Genomic DNA, 19,004 nt, shown 5'->3' on the forward strand with positions numbered 1-19,004 from the left:
CATATGCCAACTGACTAACACACTGTTAATGCAGAGGCACGGACCACCTCTGAAATAGTAACCCAATGTGCATTTACCTTAACAGTGCATTGGTCCCGCACATTAGTGTCAACATTTATGCATGATCTGAATAAGAAAATATCAGGAATGTCTCTTCTTGGTACCACACTGGAATTGGACTTGGTACATAGTAAAATCCTGCATTACAGTGTGTTAAGCTTAGACATTAATTCAGTTTATATAAGAAAGCCTCAAATTTCATTATATGACATGTTTGGGGTTTTTTTGTGACAGTTTTTAACTTCTTCTCTGCATTCTAAGACCAATCAGAATCATTGTACTACAATACCTTGAGCCTCCATTCAGAACTACCAAGAACTTTTCTCTATTTCATATTCCCTCCCAAACTTGCAGGCCCAAGTGGGTTTGGACCCATCCACTTTCATTCCTGACCCACCCAGCAGTGGCACACTTTTTCTGTAGCTTGCAGTGACCCCGAAATGCTCCCCTCAGCCAAGTTCAGCAGTCAGCAACAGCATTCCTAAGCTGTCGCAGGTGTCCTCAGTTTTCACACATGCTTGTTTATGAACAAGAACTTAGCATTGATGAATGGAGAATACTGCCACTAACTGCTAAGCCTGCACAGGGGAGTTCTAGAGGCCATTGAATGATTTCTTCAGCTGTCTGGGCACCACCAGCTATGATATGTATATTTTAATTTGAACTGGGAAGGGTGGGAGCAGCAGGAGATAGAGTAGGGAGGGGTGGGCAGGGGTAGAGAGATGATAATGCCCAGCCATTTTGCTGATTGGCCCACCTACAATGTGTAGTATGGCTACACCACCAACTCAGCCCAGTCAATGCAATGACTGCCCTAATATAAAACATAAATTGTAGCTCACTCAGATATTATGGCTCCTGAGTCTGGCTATAAATAATAGAATTCAAAAAGACTCTCTTATTCTCCTTCTACCTTGTTCTCTGCTGAGAGCCAAAAATACTTCCTCCATCCTGGGCTGCCCATGGAGCAGATATCTGGCCACAATCAAATCCAGGTCATCTGCCTGGTAGTGCACATCTGTTGCTACTTAGGAACTTCAATTTGTTATTTTATATAAATTTTATTTAATCGAAAATGGCACTTATAGCTTTCTTCTATCCAAAAAAAAGTTCAAGTTAGATTGCAGTATATAAAAAAATAATCAGCAGGATCTCAAAATTCTGTATTTGGCACAAAATCAATAGCAAATGCATTGTAAAGTATCCCAGCTACAAGTAAATCAGAGATTTGGAGGTAAAATAGCTGCCTTGCTGAATCTGATCCACCCTTCCCTCCATAAAAAAATTGAATTTAGATATAGAGACATTTTTCACATATTGTGGAAGCCTTTTTACACTGAGCTATAAATCTAATTTTGTAAAGTCTATAATATGTAGTTTTCTGGTTATAGCAGAAGGCAAAAATAATTCGTCATTGCCTGACAAGAGGCTAATTTCCAAAGCCATTACTATAAGCAAAAGCAGTGCTTTTCTCAGAGGTGGATGTTATAAAATTGCCTTATCAGTGTGCAGATAAATTTATGCATGTGTAGAGCATTTCTGCGAAAGGGCATCTACTAGTGAGATACGAGCATAACTATAAGTGCACACATACTTAGTTACACCATCTAATATAATAAAACGCTAAGTGCGCATGCGCACTCTTATCCTGTGCTTCCCTGATCCCTGATCTGTCGCGCTGTGCCGGAAAGAGTGCGCATGCGTGCTTACTACGTCACCAGGACTCCAGGACGTGCGGAGTGGCGGCTGCCAGGAGGAGGGCTGTCGGTGGAGGGCAGACGCCGAAAAGTGCTAAGAAGCCGGCTGGAGCGGCGAAAGCGCTCAAGGCGTCGAGCCCCAGCATCTCCGAGCTGATCGGCATGTCCTTGGCTGCCCTGATGAAGGCTCTGGAAGCAGCCGGAAGCGAAGAAGAAGAGCCCTCCGAAAAGCAAGAAAGCGGCAGTGAAGAAAGCGAAAAAGGCGGCAGGGGCCGGAGTGAAAAAGAGTCCGATGAGGACCAAGAAGCCGTTGGCAACCATCATCAAGAAAGCAGCCAAGAGCCCCCAAAAGGCGAAAGCGGTTAAAGCCAAGAAAGCATCGAAGAGCCCGGCTAAAACCAATAAAAAACAAACAAACCTGACAACCTTTAAACTCTGCCCTTGTCCTAGCACCGTTTCTACCATGGAGGTGAGGCTGCCCGGTTCCCTCCCTTGATGCCAGGGTGGTGAAGTAAGACCTTTTTAAAGCTGCAGGGGGGGGGAGAGAAATGCTGTTGCATAGGGGAGGGAGGGAGGGAGACAGAAAGAAAGACAGGCAGACATATATTCTAGCAGGGGGGAGGTAAAACAAAGGGAGAAGGGCTGCTGCTGGATAAGGAGAGCAGTGAAGGAGTGGTAGTGGACATAGGGGAGGTAAAAGGAAGGGAGAATGGACAGGTGGACTAAGCAAGGGGTGGTGGTAGACAGCCAAAGAAAAAGAAAGAAAGAAAGACAGAAAGCGGCTAAGGAGAGAGAGAGAGAGAGAGAAAGAAATAAAGACAGACACACACACATATATTCTAGCACCTGTTAATGTAACGGGCTATGAGACTAGTTATCCTATAAAGGGACATAGATGCCTACTTGGAATCTATTCTGTAAAGGAAAGTGGACACCTCCTTCCATCTATAGATTACTAGTATAATACTCATAGTATGTAATCACTTATAGTTAAGTGCATATCTCCCCAATCAACTGTAGATGTGAACACTTACATTAACATTATGGCTGGCATAAGTTTGCTTAGGCACTGTTAGGCATGATTCTATAAATGGCACCTAAGCATGCCTACATTGTAGGTGCCGCTCGGCATGGTTGTCAATCAACTGCTAGGCACCCTTTTCAACGACCCAATGTGGTGACTGTGGGGCAGCAAGAAGGTGAGAGGTGAATTTCAGCTGTGTAGGTTAGTGCAGGCCGATTGGCACACTACCTTGGAACAACTCACCATCCAAATTAACCAGGGGGCTTCCGGTTGTGTGTCCAAAATGACTGTGTAGTGAACCCTGTTGCGAATGGGGCTCCGGAGTAGACAGCTAGTGACTGCACCCATGCTTACAAGGGTTCATCGCAAAAAACAGCTGCAATTTGCACAGTACCACTGACAATGGACTTGCACTGACTGGCAGAGGGTTGCCTTCTCTGATGAATCACCTTTTGAGCTCCATCAAATGGATGTATGTTGGCATATCAGGAGTGAAAATGCCAAGAACAAACACCCAGCAACCATTGTTGGATGTACACAAGCTGGTGGCAGCAGTGTTATGGTCAGGGGAATGTTTTCTTGGTATGTTCTGGGTCTCTTGATACCTCTGGAAGGTACTCTCAACCAATATTGGTATCTTTCCATCCTTGTTAATCAAGTACACCTGTACATACTGACGGTCTTCCCTATGGCCAATGGATCTTTCAACAGGACAATGCAATATGTCATACCGTCAAAATTGTTTGCAAGTGGTTTGCAGAGCATGACCAAGACTTCCAGCTACTTCCCTGGCCTCCAAATTCCCCAGACCTTAACTCAATCAAACACATTTGAGACCACCTCAATTGACATGTTCAATGATTGGATCTGCCACCATGCACCCATCAGCAACTGTCGGACGCACTGCAGCCTGCATGGCTCCAGATTCCTCTAGCAACCACCCCATCATCTTACTGAGTCACTCTCATGGCATCTGGCTCCTGTCCATGCTGCTAGAGGTAGTTATTCTGGATATTAGCATGTGGTCATAACAGTGTGATTCGACCGTGCATAATACATCAACAAAATTCAATCAAAGGCTGTGACTTATATTACAGAGGGGTTAGAAAACATTGTGCCAAACAATTCCTCATGCAAAATATCCTGTATAGAAATTGACACGGTGGACCTAAGCGGCTCTATTCAAATTACTACATCATCATTACTGTTAAGGGGGTGGGGTGTAAGAGGCAAGTTTTGGGCAGGATTAGCACTTGGATGTCTTGCAGAGATGATCAAACCTTTTTCAAGACGTCCAGGGTGTCATTTAGACATTTGGAGTTAGACCTGTTTTAAAAGCAAATAAGGGTCGAAAAGGTACCCAAACTGACCAGATGAGCACTGGAGAGATGAAAGTATGGCCTACCCAAACTCCCCCAGTGGTCATGACCCCCTTTCTGCTCCCCAAACATGTAAATCAAACAGTATATATCTGTCTCTAGAACAGCAGCACCTGGTTTGGGAAAGCCTAATAGAGCATCACACAGGTGTTTTAAGTAGCCAGTGGGTAGTCTAGTGAACCATAGAGAGGAAGACCCAGGCCCATATCCCACTCTACCCACTACATTTATGGTGGAAAGTGTGAACCCACCAAAACCAATCAAAATCTACTGTACTGCTATATAAATGCCACCTGCAGACATTAGGGTTATTGGGGTGGTAGACAGGTATGTATAGTAGGTTTTAGGGATTTGTGGAGTGCTCACTATACACTAAAAGGAGGGTTCTGGTTAAATATATACCTGGCACTCTTTATGTGAAGTTCATAGCAATGCTCCCTATGGTGCCTCATTGCCCTGTTGCGATATCTGAGTGGCCAGTCTATTAAGATGTTGGCCCCTCCCACATCCGATGGCTTTGATTTGGACGTTTTGAACATGGACATTTTTGTATTAAAAAATTACCCAAAAATTTAGACGTCCTTAGGGGCAAAAGCACCCAAATAGTCAATTAAAAAAAATAAATGTGGACGTCTAGCGGTTTCGAAAATAGATGTTTCTCTACCCCAACTTCTGGACATCTTGTGGGATACATCTGAAGCTGGACTTGGACGCACTATCAAAAATGCTTCTCCATATCAGCTTCAGATGGCAACAGGCATGAAAACTCCCCTCAAATCCTCATCCTAGCATATGTAGCTACAGAATACTGCTTCAGCATACCTAACTTGGGTGCCAACATTTTCACCAAGTTTCAGTAGACATGAGTTTGGAGCCTACAGTTAGTCTTGAGAATCGGCATTAAGCACTGTTTTATAAAGAGCATTTACCCTTTATAGACAAGTACTTAGCACCAATATTTTTTTCTGCACCCATTTTTTAGAGCTGTTTATAGAATTTTCCCTTTACTGTATATTTATGCATTTAAATGCTGGTATTCTTTGTGTATAATGAGTACCTAAATGTGGACATCCAGATATAGAATTGACCTTCTCAGTCCTTTCTTATATAGCAAATTTACTAAAGGGTAAAGGGTCATGGACTTGATATACTTCAATCGCGTTTTATATATACCATATGCAGATTCTTTTTTTTTTCTGTCCCTAGTGAGCTCTCAATCTAAGTTCTGCACTTGGGTTAATGGAGGGTTAAGTGACTTGCTCAGGGTCACAAGGATGCAGTTCTACAAGGTCTCAGCCCACTGCACTTTTAGGCTACTCCTGTACTCCACAAGTTTATAGACAGATAGATAAATCTCATATGCTTGTATTTTTCATTTATTTTTATTACAGGTAAATTTATTTTTTCTGTTGAATATTGTTCGCGTTCTCGTCACCAAATTAAAAGTTACACACCAGGCGGAATCCAACCTCTACATGAAAGCTGTGAGAGCGACCCTCATTCTTGTGCCCCTACTTGGTATTGAATTTGTGTTGTTTCCATGGAGACCAGAAGGCCGGATTGCTGAAGAAGTATATGATTATGTGATGCATATTCTTATGCATTTTCAGGTAAGACACACAGTAATACCCTTGAACAGAGATCATACAGCAAGCGATACATTAACATTAATAAAATCTGTTAATTAATCAGCTCTATCCAGTTTCAATATATGTATCATTCTAAATGTTACACAGGGTCTGTGTATCAAAGATCATTACGGTTAACAGTTACACTAGTAACTACTTGTCTTTATAGAGTAAGCTCCAAATAGGCACTATGTTATAAAATTACCCTCCGTGTCCTTAATATAGAGTAAAATAAACCTTATTTAATAAAACATACTTTCAGTTACAAAGCATTATGACCTAAATCATTGTGAGCATGCTATGTACTAACCCATACTAGGAGGACTTAAATGTGGTAAGGTCAATTCTATACTCCTGGTGCTTACATGTACATATGCATTACACACATAAATGGTTATATTACCAACATTTATGTGTATATGTGAGCACTTACATGCATACAAGATGCTAGCAAGGAGCCTAAGTTATAATCTGCAAATACACACTTAACTTACATAGTATGTATTTCCAAGGGGCATAGGCAGGGGTGGAGCACAGGAGGGACATAGGTTGGGCTCCCACTTACTGATATGACTTCCAGAATACTACAAGTTGTATATGTCCCTGCCACATATTTGTACCAGCTCTAAGACTAGTTTAAGTGTAAGCAACTTAATTATAGGTTCACTGACAGCTGACTAAACTATCGGATACCTAGGTGATGGAATTCAAAAAAACTTGGGATAAACACAGAAGATCTCTAATTAGAAAACAAATGGTATAAATTAAAGAACTAATGCCAGTATTGGACAGACTTGTATGGTTTGTGTCCCATGTATAGTGATTCAGTGTAGGATGGGCTGGGGAAGGCATCAATGGGAACTCCACTAACTTGCAACTTGAAGATATTACTGGCCAGACTTTACAGTAGATATCCTTCAAAGAATGGGATGGTTGGATTGGCTGGAGTGAGCTTAGATGACAACTTCAGCAGTTGGAACCTAGGACAATACCAGGTGGACTTTGGTCTCTGGCTCAGAAATATCAAAGAAGAGGATTCAAGACAAAGTTGGACAAGTTCCTGCTAAACTGGAACATACGCAGGTGAGGCTGGACTCATTTAGAGCACTGGTCTTTGACCTGGGGGCCGCCGTGTGAGCGGACTGCTGGGCACGATGGACCACTGGTCTGACCCAGCAGCGGCAATTCTTATGTTCTTACGAATCATGTATTTTTAATGAGAATAACTAATGGGCAGACTGGATGGATCATTCAGGTCTTTATCTGCCATCAATTACTATGTTACTATGTTTTATGGAATAAACTTCACGGAACAAATTCTGTATATAGTGTTCTAAGTTGCATGCGCATATTGGTGCAATTGAATTGTTTAATATGCCAATTGGTGCCCATAATTGGAAATTATCAGCACTCTCTTGTATTAGTTGTTAAGTCCTTGACTTTGCATAGAAAACAACAAGCTATGGGATTGAAAAAAAAAAATTTAGTCTACATATTCGCCACTGAGCTCCACACACGTATGACTTATTGTTCTAATTTCTTTTGCTCCTCCAAGAAAAAAACTCTGTAGCTTTGTGCTGCATAGTACAAGTCCACAGCTAATGTGGCATCCTCAGTGCATGAAAACTTACTTCTCTTGAGGTGTTTCTTGAGGTTAGGAAAGAGGCAGTAGTCCAAAGGGACTAAATCAGGTGAGTAAGCCGGGTGTTTCAGAACTTCAAATTGAAGATCTGCCAATTTCTGCTGTGTAATGGTCACCTCATGAGGAGAGGCATTGTCCTGAAGAAACAAGATTCCTTTCAAAAGCTTGCCTCGTCATTTGGAGACCAGTTGCTGCTCCAGTTTGTCAAGAATTACAACATGATAATTTGTCATGATGGTTGTACCCTTTTCCAGGTAATCTATAAGCAAAATTCCATCTTTGTCCAAGAAGACAGATGCCAACACCTTGCTTGATGACTTCTGTATTGAATTTCTTGGGACAAGGGGAACCACTGTGTCTCCATTCTTTGGACTTTTCTTTTGTCTATGGATAATATTCTTTGGATTGTTCTTTTGGATCCATTCTTTGGATTGTTCTTTTGTCTCTGGATCATATATATATGATTTCAGCAGGATCCTGTGGGATTTTTGAACTATCTTATAACTATGGATTCTGCTGAAATTGGCCCAAAATGGATTATAAGGCAACCACTCAATCACCTCTGAGCTGTCTCTTCTCCAAGCTGAAGAGCCCTAGCCACTTTAGCCTTTCCTCACAGGGAAGCCGTCCCATCCCTTTTATCATTTTTGTCACCCTGCTCTGTACCTTTTGTAATTCCACTATATCTTTTTGGGAGATATGGTGACCTGAACTGCACACAGTATTTGAGGTGCAGCCATAAAGCAAAGTTGGACTCCACAACTGTTATAGAATACTAGTGTAAGTCATCAATTATTCACCAAGCTTTAGGCTTAACTAATTTATGGTTATGGCTGGTGTAAATGGTAGCACCTAAATGCAGCAGTTGGACATGTAGAATGCGTACAAGAATAGCTGGAATGCCCCTGACATGCCCATGCCCTCTCCTGCTACATTAATGCTTTGCTTTAGCACATGAGAGAATTTAGGCATTCTGTTTAAGGAATAGAGGTGTAAGTATGTTATCTGTGCAGAGGCAAATTAGTGCCAATTAGTTAATTATGACATTATGATGTGATCATAACCAGCCCTATTCTATAATTGTATGTAGGGTTACCGGATTTCCCCGGGACATGTCCTCCTTTTCGAGCACTTTGTCCAAATTTGGAAAACCTTCCAGCTAGCAGCAACATCAGGGTGGCATCTGTGCATGTGTGCAACGTCATTGCACCACACCAGCGCATGCACAGATGCCCTCCCGACAAGCGACCAGGTTGAGAGGGCGGGGGGGGGGTGGAACGGGGTGTGACTTGGGTGGAATGAGACGTGACTCAGGTGAAAATCTGGAAACCCTAATTGCATGTCCCATTGTGCATCTAATCTTGGGTGCCATTATAGAATTTGGCAAATGTGCCACGGTGGGACGGGCAGGGGGAGCGTTATCAATGCAGGCAACCAAATTATTATAAACCCGCCTTCCCTTCCTTCAGTTTTCAGAGGCTCGCGCATAATTCCCTTTAGTTCTGTACATCTCTGGAAACTTCTAGTGTGGACGTGTGATTTCTTGATAGGTACATGAACAGCAAGTGCACAGAAAGGCCAAAACAGAAACTGGCTCCAAGATGTCTATCTGCTGAGTGCTAGAGGCCTGAAACACATTGCTGTTGTAGAATATAGGCAGACTCTTCCTAGTGACAGCATTACATAGGCAAGTAATGGCGACACTTTGTTTAATGAGCTGTGCACAGAATGGATAATTCAAAGCAGCATAAACTGCTGTTGAAATTCTCATAATATTACACATTCATTGTCTGTAGATACAGCTCCTGTATTCAGTCATGCATGGCTTCAAGGCACAGCTTGTTTTTCCAATACAGTATACGTGGCAAAGACAATTTCAGATGAGTTAAGTTCGGACCTGATGCTTTGTTTTGTGGGATGAAGGGAGATTATGATCCTCATATTGTCTATTGGGTAGATACTGGGCATGAAAATTGGGTCCTCCTTCATTGTGTCCAGGGGGTTCCTGTCTTTGTGTTTAGTGATGTTGGGGAAGGTTGGCCAGCCTTCCACTGGGCTAGCTAGCCAGCTGTGTATATTTGCACAGGAGAAGTTGTGTGGCTATAAACTTTTCTGGCCTCCGCAACACTATACTGATAATACCACGGCAGAGGTAGGGTTAAGCCAGGGTAGAGCACCTAGCTATATGTACGGCGGTGATATTCAGTGCTATCCAGTTTAATTAAGAACACGAAAAAAGTTACTCTATGTCAACAGTCTCCAAAATGTGGCCCCAGGGCTTCATGCAGCCCCAAAGTACTCTATTGTGGCCCTCAATCGGTTTAAACGTTCTTCAAATCTTGAACATGCAGTGGCACAGAGAAGTTTGAATTGTATGTGGAAATGGACAGGGAAACAATAAAGTGACATGAGGACAGGGGTAGGGTTACCAGATTTTATGTCAGTAAAATCCGGACCCCTCTAGACCCTCCCCCAGGATTGCCCTGTTCTACCCATCCCTGCCCCATTATGCCTCAGCTCTGCCCTCAGCTCCACCCCCGCCCCCTGTTCATCAGACAGGAAGTCATCCGCGCTTGTGCAGATGTGACACAATGACATCACATGCATGCATGCGTGCACATGATGTCACCGCGTTGCATGCACGGATGCCCCCTCCTAATGCGATTTCTTTTCAAACCCTGGACAAAGTGTCGGGTTTTGGAAAAGCCGTCCAGACTCCCCGGACGTGTCCTCAAAAGGAGGATATGTCTGGTGAAATCTGGACGTCTGGTAACCCTAGACAGGGGTAATATGAGCATAATGACACTGGTGGAATATGAGGTGTGCAACAGAGTTCTGAATAGATTGAAGGGGAGAGATATAGTAACTGCAAACAATTTCTTAAGTGTGTTACTCAGGTGCCTCATTTATGGAATTTGCTACTGTTGACAATCCCAAATAAAGTGAGTTTTTAAAATGCTGTATGTCCTTGAAGTGTTGTAGAATCAATTTTAGTATTAATTTTTAATGTTTAAAACCCAGTCTGAACAAGTAGGTTAAGGCGGTATGCTTAAGCTTGAAATCTTTTGATGGCCCTCAGACTTTTTTACATTCACACTGTGGCCCTTTACATGAAAAAGATTATAGACCACTGCCCTAAATTAAACTGCTCAGCTTTGTTTATAGTGACATAGAAACATAGAAACATAGAACATGACGGCAGAAAAGGGCCACGGCCCATCCAGTCTGCCCACACTAATGGCCCACCCCCTAACTACCTCCATGAAGAGATCCCACATGCCAATCCCATCTTTTCTTAAAATCTGGCACGCTGCTGGCCTCAATTACCTGTTGTGGAAGATTATTCCAGCGATCAACCACCCTTTCGGTGAAGAAATATTTTCTGGTGTCGCCATGAAATTTCCCACCCCTGATTTTCAACGGATGCCATCTTGTTGCCGTGGGTCCTTTAAGGAAAAAGAGATCCTCTTCCACCTCGATACGGCCTGTGACATATTTGAACGTCTCGATCATGTCTCCCCTCTCTCTGCGTTCCTTGAGTGAGTACAGCTGCAACTTACCCAGTCGTTCCTCATACAGGAGATCCTTGAGACCATCCTGGTGGCCATTCGCTGAACCGACTCAACTCTCCGCACATCTTTTTGATAATGCGGCCTCCAGAATTGTACACAGTATTCTAGATGGGGTCTCACCATGGATCTGTACAATGGCATTATGACCTTGGGCTTACGGCTGACGAAACTTCTACGGATACCGCCCATGATTTGTTTAGCCCTGGATGAAGCTTTCTCCACTTGATTGGCAGTCTTCATGTCTTCGCTAATGGTATCAGCACTGTTTGGATAGCTGATGGCAGTGACCTCATATTTATATGCAGTATTATCTTTATGGCAACACTGAATATACGAACAAGAAAAATCCAACGTAGTCTGCAGTGAAACAATCAGCAATCGAAAAACAACAAACAAACTGCAGCAAATCCTATCCAATGATAGTGAAGTGGATAGGATTCGCTTGAGTATATTAGTTCTATATAGGCGTTTGTTTGATATCTTTTATGCGGTTTGTCTTATACCTTAACCACCATGGACCCCTGAGGAAGGCGTGTTATCCGAAACATGGACCTTGTCGGGTCCCTTGGTTGATGATAAGGTTGTATATTTTACTCTATTAATAAACAACGCCTGCATCTTGTACATTATCTGCAGTTTGTTTGTTGTTTTTCAAGCACTGAATATATGAATTTTTTAAAATGCCATAGCCAGTGGCTGGGTTGATCAAGATTTTTGAGATTGGTTAACAAAATCTTGGGGCTGGGGGGTGAAGGGAAAAATTCTAAAGGCTTGAAAATTAATTGAAGTAAGGGAAAGTACTTGACTGAAAGTTGTCACATGGTGTCTGCCACCCTAGTACCGTCCTTGTGCATCAGTCAATGGCCCGTCTTGACACATATATTGCCACCAAATGCTCTCTCAAATGTACAGTATATTCCTGCTTATTTATTGTACATGTAAAAATAACTAAGAAAACAAATTAATTTTTTTTATTATTTTATTTCAGGGGTTATTAGTGGCTACAATTTTCTGCTTCTTTAATGGAGAGGTAATTTTGATACATTTTTCTTCACTATTTTAATTTGTCATAGGAATAAGATAATAAGTGGGTAAAGCATGGCTCATGGAATTCTTTTGTAGGCCTCTGCATGTAAATGCATGTGTGTTTGGAGGGGGGATATTGTATGTACATGGTTGAGTGTTTGTACATGTATACATATATAGGCTCGTATATTTGTGTGTGAGGGGTATGCATGTGTGTGTGTGTTTGTGTGCTGGTATGTGTGCGTATGTGTGCTTATTATATGTCTGTGATCAGGCAAGGGGAAGGCAATTCCTTAATCACAGGGTTACAGACAGTGAATTAGTGTGTGCATGAAGGTTCTTCAAAAAGTTTCTGCACTTTCATTTTTTTGCGGAAGATGTGGAACTTTCTGGTGCTATTTGGATCCTCTTGTTTTGTAGAATGTCATGTGACTAGACAGGCAACAGAGTGGTGAATACGTGGAAAAGTGATGTAATTTGCTTTTGGAATATTTAATAATTAGTGTTTAAAAAAATAAAAGTGTGGACACTTTTTGATGAGCCCTCATATATTGTAGCTGTTGGATCTGCTTCTCCCATAGAAATGCATAGTAGCATTTTGGGGGCGAAGGGAGGATCATTTATCTTCTACCTCCCACCAGATGCAGAAATCTCACTTATACAGCAGAGAAACTTTCTCCAGATCACCTCTTCCTTTCCTGTTATGTCACTAGAACTGCTCTCCAGTCCTCTACTCCTGTTGCCTTTTCCATTGGCTGAATCCTACCTATTGTCTTTGTACCTAGCTACAGTGGACACAGGCAGGGTAGGAGGGCAGGCTAACATACAGGGGTGGGGTTGGGGTACAGACAGAGGTTTTAAACTCAGAATAATATATTCACATATTACCTATCATTCTGCCTTCTGGAAATTAATATAAAATTTTGTTGACTTCTGAAATAAAACAGAGTTACTAATCCTAACTTCCTGAGTCCTGAGCACATCTCACATATCCCCTCCCCTCTAAACATGCAGACACAAACTGACAGATGTTCAAAGTGATTTAAGCAGACAGGAGAGGCTTTTACCTGCTTAAATCACTCAGGACCACCCAACTGCCAATTATTCAGTGATACTTAACCAGGCAGGGCTGCTGAATATCGGCTGTGGCTGGCCATCAAAAAGGTACCCAGATCAGGGGCAATACAGCAGCAGGAGTTGGGGGGCATCTGGCAGCTATGCAGTTATTCTTTGCCAGCACCCACACAGCTAAGTGGGCAAATTTAGTCTGCTACGGTGACTCAACAGAAGTGACTGTTAGTTTGTTCAGTGATTGCCCTATTCATGGCAAATTGCAACATTTAACTCGAGTTCTATACCCAAGGCTGACTCCTGATACAGGCATTATGCTGAAACATGGCCCATGTCAGATCCTCAATTCAAGGTTTGATGGTGACCCAATCTTGAATGCTTTGGTGTTATATTCTCTGGTTGGCCCATTTTCAAACATAAAGGGGCATTTTCAATAGTAATTCTAAGTCTGACTTTGAACGTATCCTGCAAGACATCCAAATATCGGGGCAGGGAAACATCCATTTTCGAAATCGCTAGACTTTCAATTTTTTTTAATGATCTATTTGGATGTCTTGGCCATTAGGACATCTAAAATTTATGGCCATTTTAGAATACAAAAACATCCATGTTCAAGACGTCCTAATCCAGATCATTTGGATGTGGGAGGGGCCAGCATTGTAATGGATTGGCCACATAGACATCCCAACAAAGAAGTGCACACCTTAGAGGGCATTGCTGTGAACTTCACATAAAGGTTGTCAGATGTATATCGCACCATAACTCCCTTATAATTTATGATGAGCCCCCCCAATTCCCTCAAAACCTACTATACCCACCTATGTACCACCCCAATAGCCCTTATGTCTGCAGGTGGCACTTATATGGCAGTATAATAGGGTTTGGATGGGTTTTGATGAGCTCATTCTTAATACCATAGATGTTGTGGTTAGAGTGTCTTATGGGCCTGGGTCCTCCTCTCTATGGTTCACTTGCCCACCTACCAGTAACTCTACCCACCTGATGCTCTACTAGGCTTAACCATACCAGATGCTTCTATTCTAGAGCCAGGTATTTACCTTTTTGTTCTCATTTTTGTGTGGTAGAAGGGGGTCAGTGAGCACTGAGGAAGTGTGGGAGGGTCTTACCTTGATGAATGCAGTGGTGATCTGGTCAGTTTGGTCCCCTTTGTGGCACTTAGACACTTCTAAAACAGGTCTAGCTCTGAATGTCTAAGTTTCATCCAAGACGTCTTGCAAAACGTTTGATTATTATAGCAAGGCATCCAAGTCTAACTCGCCCTTATGCACACCCAAAGCCCACCCATAACACACCTCCACTATGCCCATCTTGAACTCTGGAAGCACAGAAGCTGGGACACCTCACTAGATGTTCAGAAAGGTGGTTTTGATTATTGACACTTGGATGTCCTGGTGATTAGAATGTCCTAGTGTCGATTTAGGATGCTTTTTGGACATTTATAATTTTTGATTATGAATCCCACAGTGTGTCTTTTTACTGATTATTTTCCTACATGCCAACTTTCATCCCATTGGGTTAATTATTCTCTGTTACATAAACAAGAACTTCTTCAACTATAGAAATACCTATGGGTCATTTTTTTTTTTTTTATTGTGAGGGGGAAGGGTCTATATCTCTGGAAATCCCAGTGTGGTTTGGCCCATTTTTTAACTGTCTTTTTACCAGTTTTCCATCATGCTAAGTTTTATCCTATTCTGTTAAATTTTTCAGAGAGCTATTTTGCCCCACATAGATGAACAGATACTAGGACATTCTAATCACCAGGACGTCTAAGTGTCAATAATCAAAACCGCCTTTCTGATCATCTAGTGAGGTGTCCCAGCTTCTGTGCTTCCAGAGCTCAAGATGGACATAGTGGAGGTGTGTTATGGATGTGCTTTGGGTATGCATAAGGGCGGGTTAGACTTGGATGTCTTGCTATAATAATCAAACGTTTTGCAAGACGTCCTGGATGGAACTTAGACATTCAGAGCTAGACCTGTTTTAGAAGTGTCTAAGTCCAACAAAGGTGACCAAACTGACCAGATCACCACTGCATGCAACAAGGTAAGACACCCCACATTCCCTCAGTGCGCGCTGACTCCCTTCTACCACACCATCTCTTTCCCTCTCTGACACACAATTCTCCCTTTCTATTCTCTCCCTCACCTCAGCATCTCTTTCCCTCACTCCCTCCATTCTTCCATCTTATGGCTCATGCTTCCCTCCCTCTTTCCTTTCATTCTGTGTCTTAAGTTCATGCCCCTCCTTCCTTCCTTCCTTCCATCATTTGTCCTGTTTGTGCACCCTCCCTCTCAAGTCCCAACACGTCCTTCTCCCTCCCTCCCTTCTGTGCACAGGTATTTAGCTTCTTGCCGGCTCTCTCCTCCATCTTACTGCAGTGTTTGCTCAAAACCTTCTCTCTGACATTGCAACATCAGAGGGAATGCTTCCAGGTCAGCCACAGGAGGCATGTAGAAGCTGCTGCCTTCGGCATTGAGTGAACACTGCAGTAAGACGGAAGAGGGAGCCGGCAAAAAGCTAAGCACCCGGGCAGCAGAGAAAAATGCTGTATCGCCCTCAAGCGGGGCCACATGCAGTCCATGGGCCAAGGGTTAGACACTCCTGTAGAGAGAGGAAATTCTGGTGGTGAGGATCAGGTAGCTAGCAACCTGACAGTTGCGCCAATGCCTGGGGAGGGGCCCGGGGACGCGCCGATGTCTGGGGGCCCCTCTGTGTTGCTGTCGATGCTGGGGGGAGGGTCCATTGTCATTGCCATAAAATTGGAAAGCTGAGTCAGTGTGCCCCCCTGACAGTTTTGGACCCTAGGCACGTGCCTTCTGGGCCTATCCGTTAATCCAGCCCTGGACACAGTATCCCAGTATATCAGGTCCCAGTATCCCAGTATATCAGGTCTTAGAGATGCCTATTATATCTATCCTTTCACTTAATACAATATTCTAACTCTGGCCATAACCAGGCACCAGCATTGAATATACAGGTATAGGTGGATATGACAAACTTACTGGTTAAGTGCAATATTTAGCACTTATCTGGCTAAGATCCACATATAGGACTGTGTTTTATACGGTCCTACTTATGCATTTACTTTGCCCAGTTAAGTGCTGAATATAGGCATCTAACCACATAAGTGCTGACTCTACCCTTAAACTGTTCACAAAGTAGTCAGTTACAGCTTAGGCACTAAGCAATATCTGATTAAGCAACACTGAATATCTGTGGTTAACCCTTGACAAGTGGTTCAAACAGCCAGGAGCTGTTTCTGGCTGTTTAAATCACTTTGAATATCAACCACTATGCATATTAGCGTGGGCCTCAACCACACTCTAGCTTGCACATGTGTACGCTCACCATGGGGAGAAAATTTTATTCAGAGGTGAAGATTTTGCAGCTTATTTCTCCCCTGGTTTCATACAGAGCAATGTTGTAATTATTTACCTGCCCAAAATGCATTTCCTTTAATATGAAACTGTTTATCTCTTTTGGGGTGGGTAGGTTCAAGCAGTTTTAAAAAGGCACTGGAAGCAGCAGCAAATCCAGTTTGGAAACAGCCTAACTCACTCAGATGGTCTACGTTCAGCATCCTATACAGTGTCTTCAATTACTGAGGTCCAGAGCAGTGTCTACAACCATGACAGCAACAGTGAATACGTGAATGGAAAAGGCTGCCATGACGTGGAAAATATTGTTTTAAAGACTGAAAAACTGCATGCCTAATGGAAAAGGAACATCTGGCCTTCCAACATGGCAGGATTCATGAATTGCTTATGATCTGAACTATTCACAAGCAGAAGATTTTTGACAAATGTGGGATATGTTTTGCTGACATGGTCTCAGGCAGCATATTTCATATCGCATGAATATACAGGTAAAGATACACTATATATATATATATGTATATATATATATACATATATATATATATATATATATAGTGTATGTAAAAATAAGAATTGCCATACTGGGACAGACTGAAGGTCCATCAAGCCCAGTATCCTGTGGCCAACACACACAAATGAACTTTGCCTCTTCACTTTCTACTGTGTAGACAAAGTTGGCACTTATTTTATATGACGGGACTCAAGTGAAGGATTTCCTATTTTGTTGAGAGTTTGTACAGATTTTGGTGTACTGAGAACTCACCTTGTAAATGTTTTGTATCATGTTGTCCTACCTTACTGCAGCCAATGCATATGTTTTAAAGGACAAATAAGTTAGGCATATAACTGCAGTAGCTTGTCATGTAGAATGTGATGTGTCAGGACTGCCTGACCTAAGAACTAGGGTTTGAGCTAGCTTCTCTCAACCTGCTTTGTGTCATTATTTTTCATTGCTAATTTGTTTTTACTAATTCCCTTGGAAAAATAGATAAAAACAATCATTTTCAAAATCGTATTTTTGTTTTGAATTTTAATTTTACTCTGATGAAAAAAAAAAAAAAGGGTCGGGTGTATAAATATTTATTCAAGGGTTTGTCTTTCCTGAAAGTTTGTTAAGTCCTCCTGATCTACTTCGACTACTGCCTTCATTAAAGACCTGAGTCAGATGGATGCTGGGTAGCTATTCGCCATCAGAAAGACTTCCTTATAGCTGAAATTCAGCATAACCTGAAGAGTGGCTTTGGATGACATGAAAAAAAAAATTGTAAAAACTGACAACATAGTAACATAGTAGATGACGGCAGATAAAGACCCAAATGGTCCATCCAGTCTGCCCAACCTGATTCAATTTAAATTTTTAATTTTTTTCTTCTTAGCTATTTCTGGGCAAGAATCCAAAGCTTTACCCTGCACTGTGCTTGGGTTCCAACTGCCGAAATCTCTGTTAAGACTTACTCCAGCCCATCTACACCCTCCCAGCCATTGAAGCCCTTCCCAGCCCATCCTCCACCAAACAGCCATATACACACACAGACCGTGCAAGTCTGCCCAGTACTGGCCTTAGTTCAATATTTAATATTATTTTCTGATTCTAAATCCTCTGTGTTCATCCCACGCTTCTTTGAACTCAGTCACAGTTTTACTCTCCACACCCCTCAACCTCAAATTATGTCCTCTGGTTTTACCATTTTTCTTTCTCTGAAAAAGATTTTGTTCTACATTAATACCCTTCAAGTATTTGAACGTCTGAATCATATCTCCCCTGTCTCTCCTTTCCTCTAGGGTATACATATTCAGGGCTTCCAGTCTCTCCTCATATGTCTTCTGGCGCAAGCCTCCTATCATTTTCGTCGCCCTCCTCTGGACCGCCTCAAGTCTTCTTACGTCCTTCGCCAGATATGGTCTCCAAAATTGAACACAATACTCCAAGTGGGGCCTTACCAATGACCTGTACAGGGGCATCAACATCTTCTTCCTTCTACTGACTACGCCTCTCTTTATACAGCCCAGCATCCGTCTGGCAGCAGCCACTGCCTTGTCACACTGTTTTTTCACCTTTAGATCTTCGGACACTATCACCCCAAGGTCCCTCTCTCCGTCCGTGCATATCAGCTTTTCTCCTCCCAGCATATACGGTTCCTTCCTATTATTAATCCCCAAATGCATTACTCTGCATTTCTTTGCATTGAATTTTAGTTGCCAGGCAATAGACCATTCCTCTAACTTTTGCAGATCCTTTTTCATATTTTCCACTCCCTCTTCGGGTCTACTCTGTTACAAATCTTGGTATCATCTGCAAAAAGGCACACTTTTCCTTCTAACCCTTCAGCAATGTCACTCACAAACATATTGAACAGGATTGGCCCCAGCACCGATCCTTGAGGGACTCCACTACTCACCTTTCCTTCCTTCGAGCGACTTCCATTAACCACCACCCTCTGGCGTCTGTCCGATAGCTAGTTTCTGACCCAGTTCACCACTTTGGGTCCTAACTTCAGCCCTTC

At 42.5% G+C, this 19,004-nt stretch overlaps 1 protein-coding gene across 5 annotated transcripts in view; it reads left to right on the plus strand.

Moving 5' to 3' along the window:
• Positions 1 to 17,515, plus strand: part of CALCRL (calcitonin receptor like receptor) — a 227,795-nt gene extending 210,280 nt beyond the window's left edge. For all 5 annotated transcript variants that reach the window (XM_033945195.1, XM_033945196.1, XM_033945194.1 and 2 more), the window contains 3 exons: positions 5,552 to 5,770; positions 11,991 to 12,032; positions 16,616 to 17,515. In XM_033945195.1, coding sequence (XP_033801086.1) covers positions 5,552 to 5,770; positions 11,991 to 12,032; positions 16,616 to 16,837 — 483 coding nt within the window. In that variant the 3' untranslated portion in view covers positions 16,838 to 17,515. The remainder of the gene's footprint in view (positions 1 to 5,551; positions 5,771 to 11,990; positions 12,033 to 16,615) is intronic.
• Positions 17,516 to 19,004: the final 1,489 nt, after the last annotated feature.

This window comes from Geotrypetes seraphini, chromosome 5 (assembly GCF_902459505.1).
Source record: "Geotrypetes seraphini chromosome 5, aGeoSer1.1, whole genome shotgun sequence".
NCBI classification, from domain to species: Eukaryota; Metazoa; Chordata; class Amphibia; order Gymnophiona; family Dermophiidae; genus Geotrypetes; species Geotrypetes seraphini.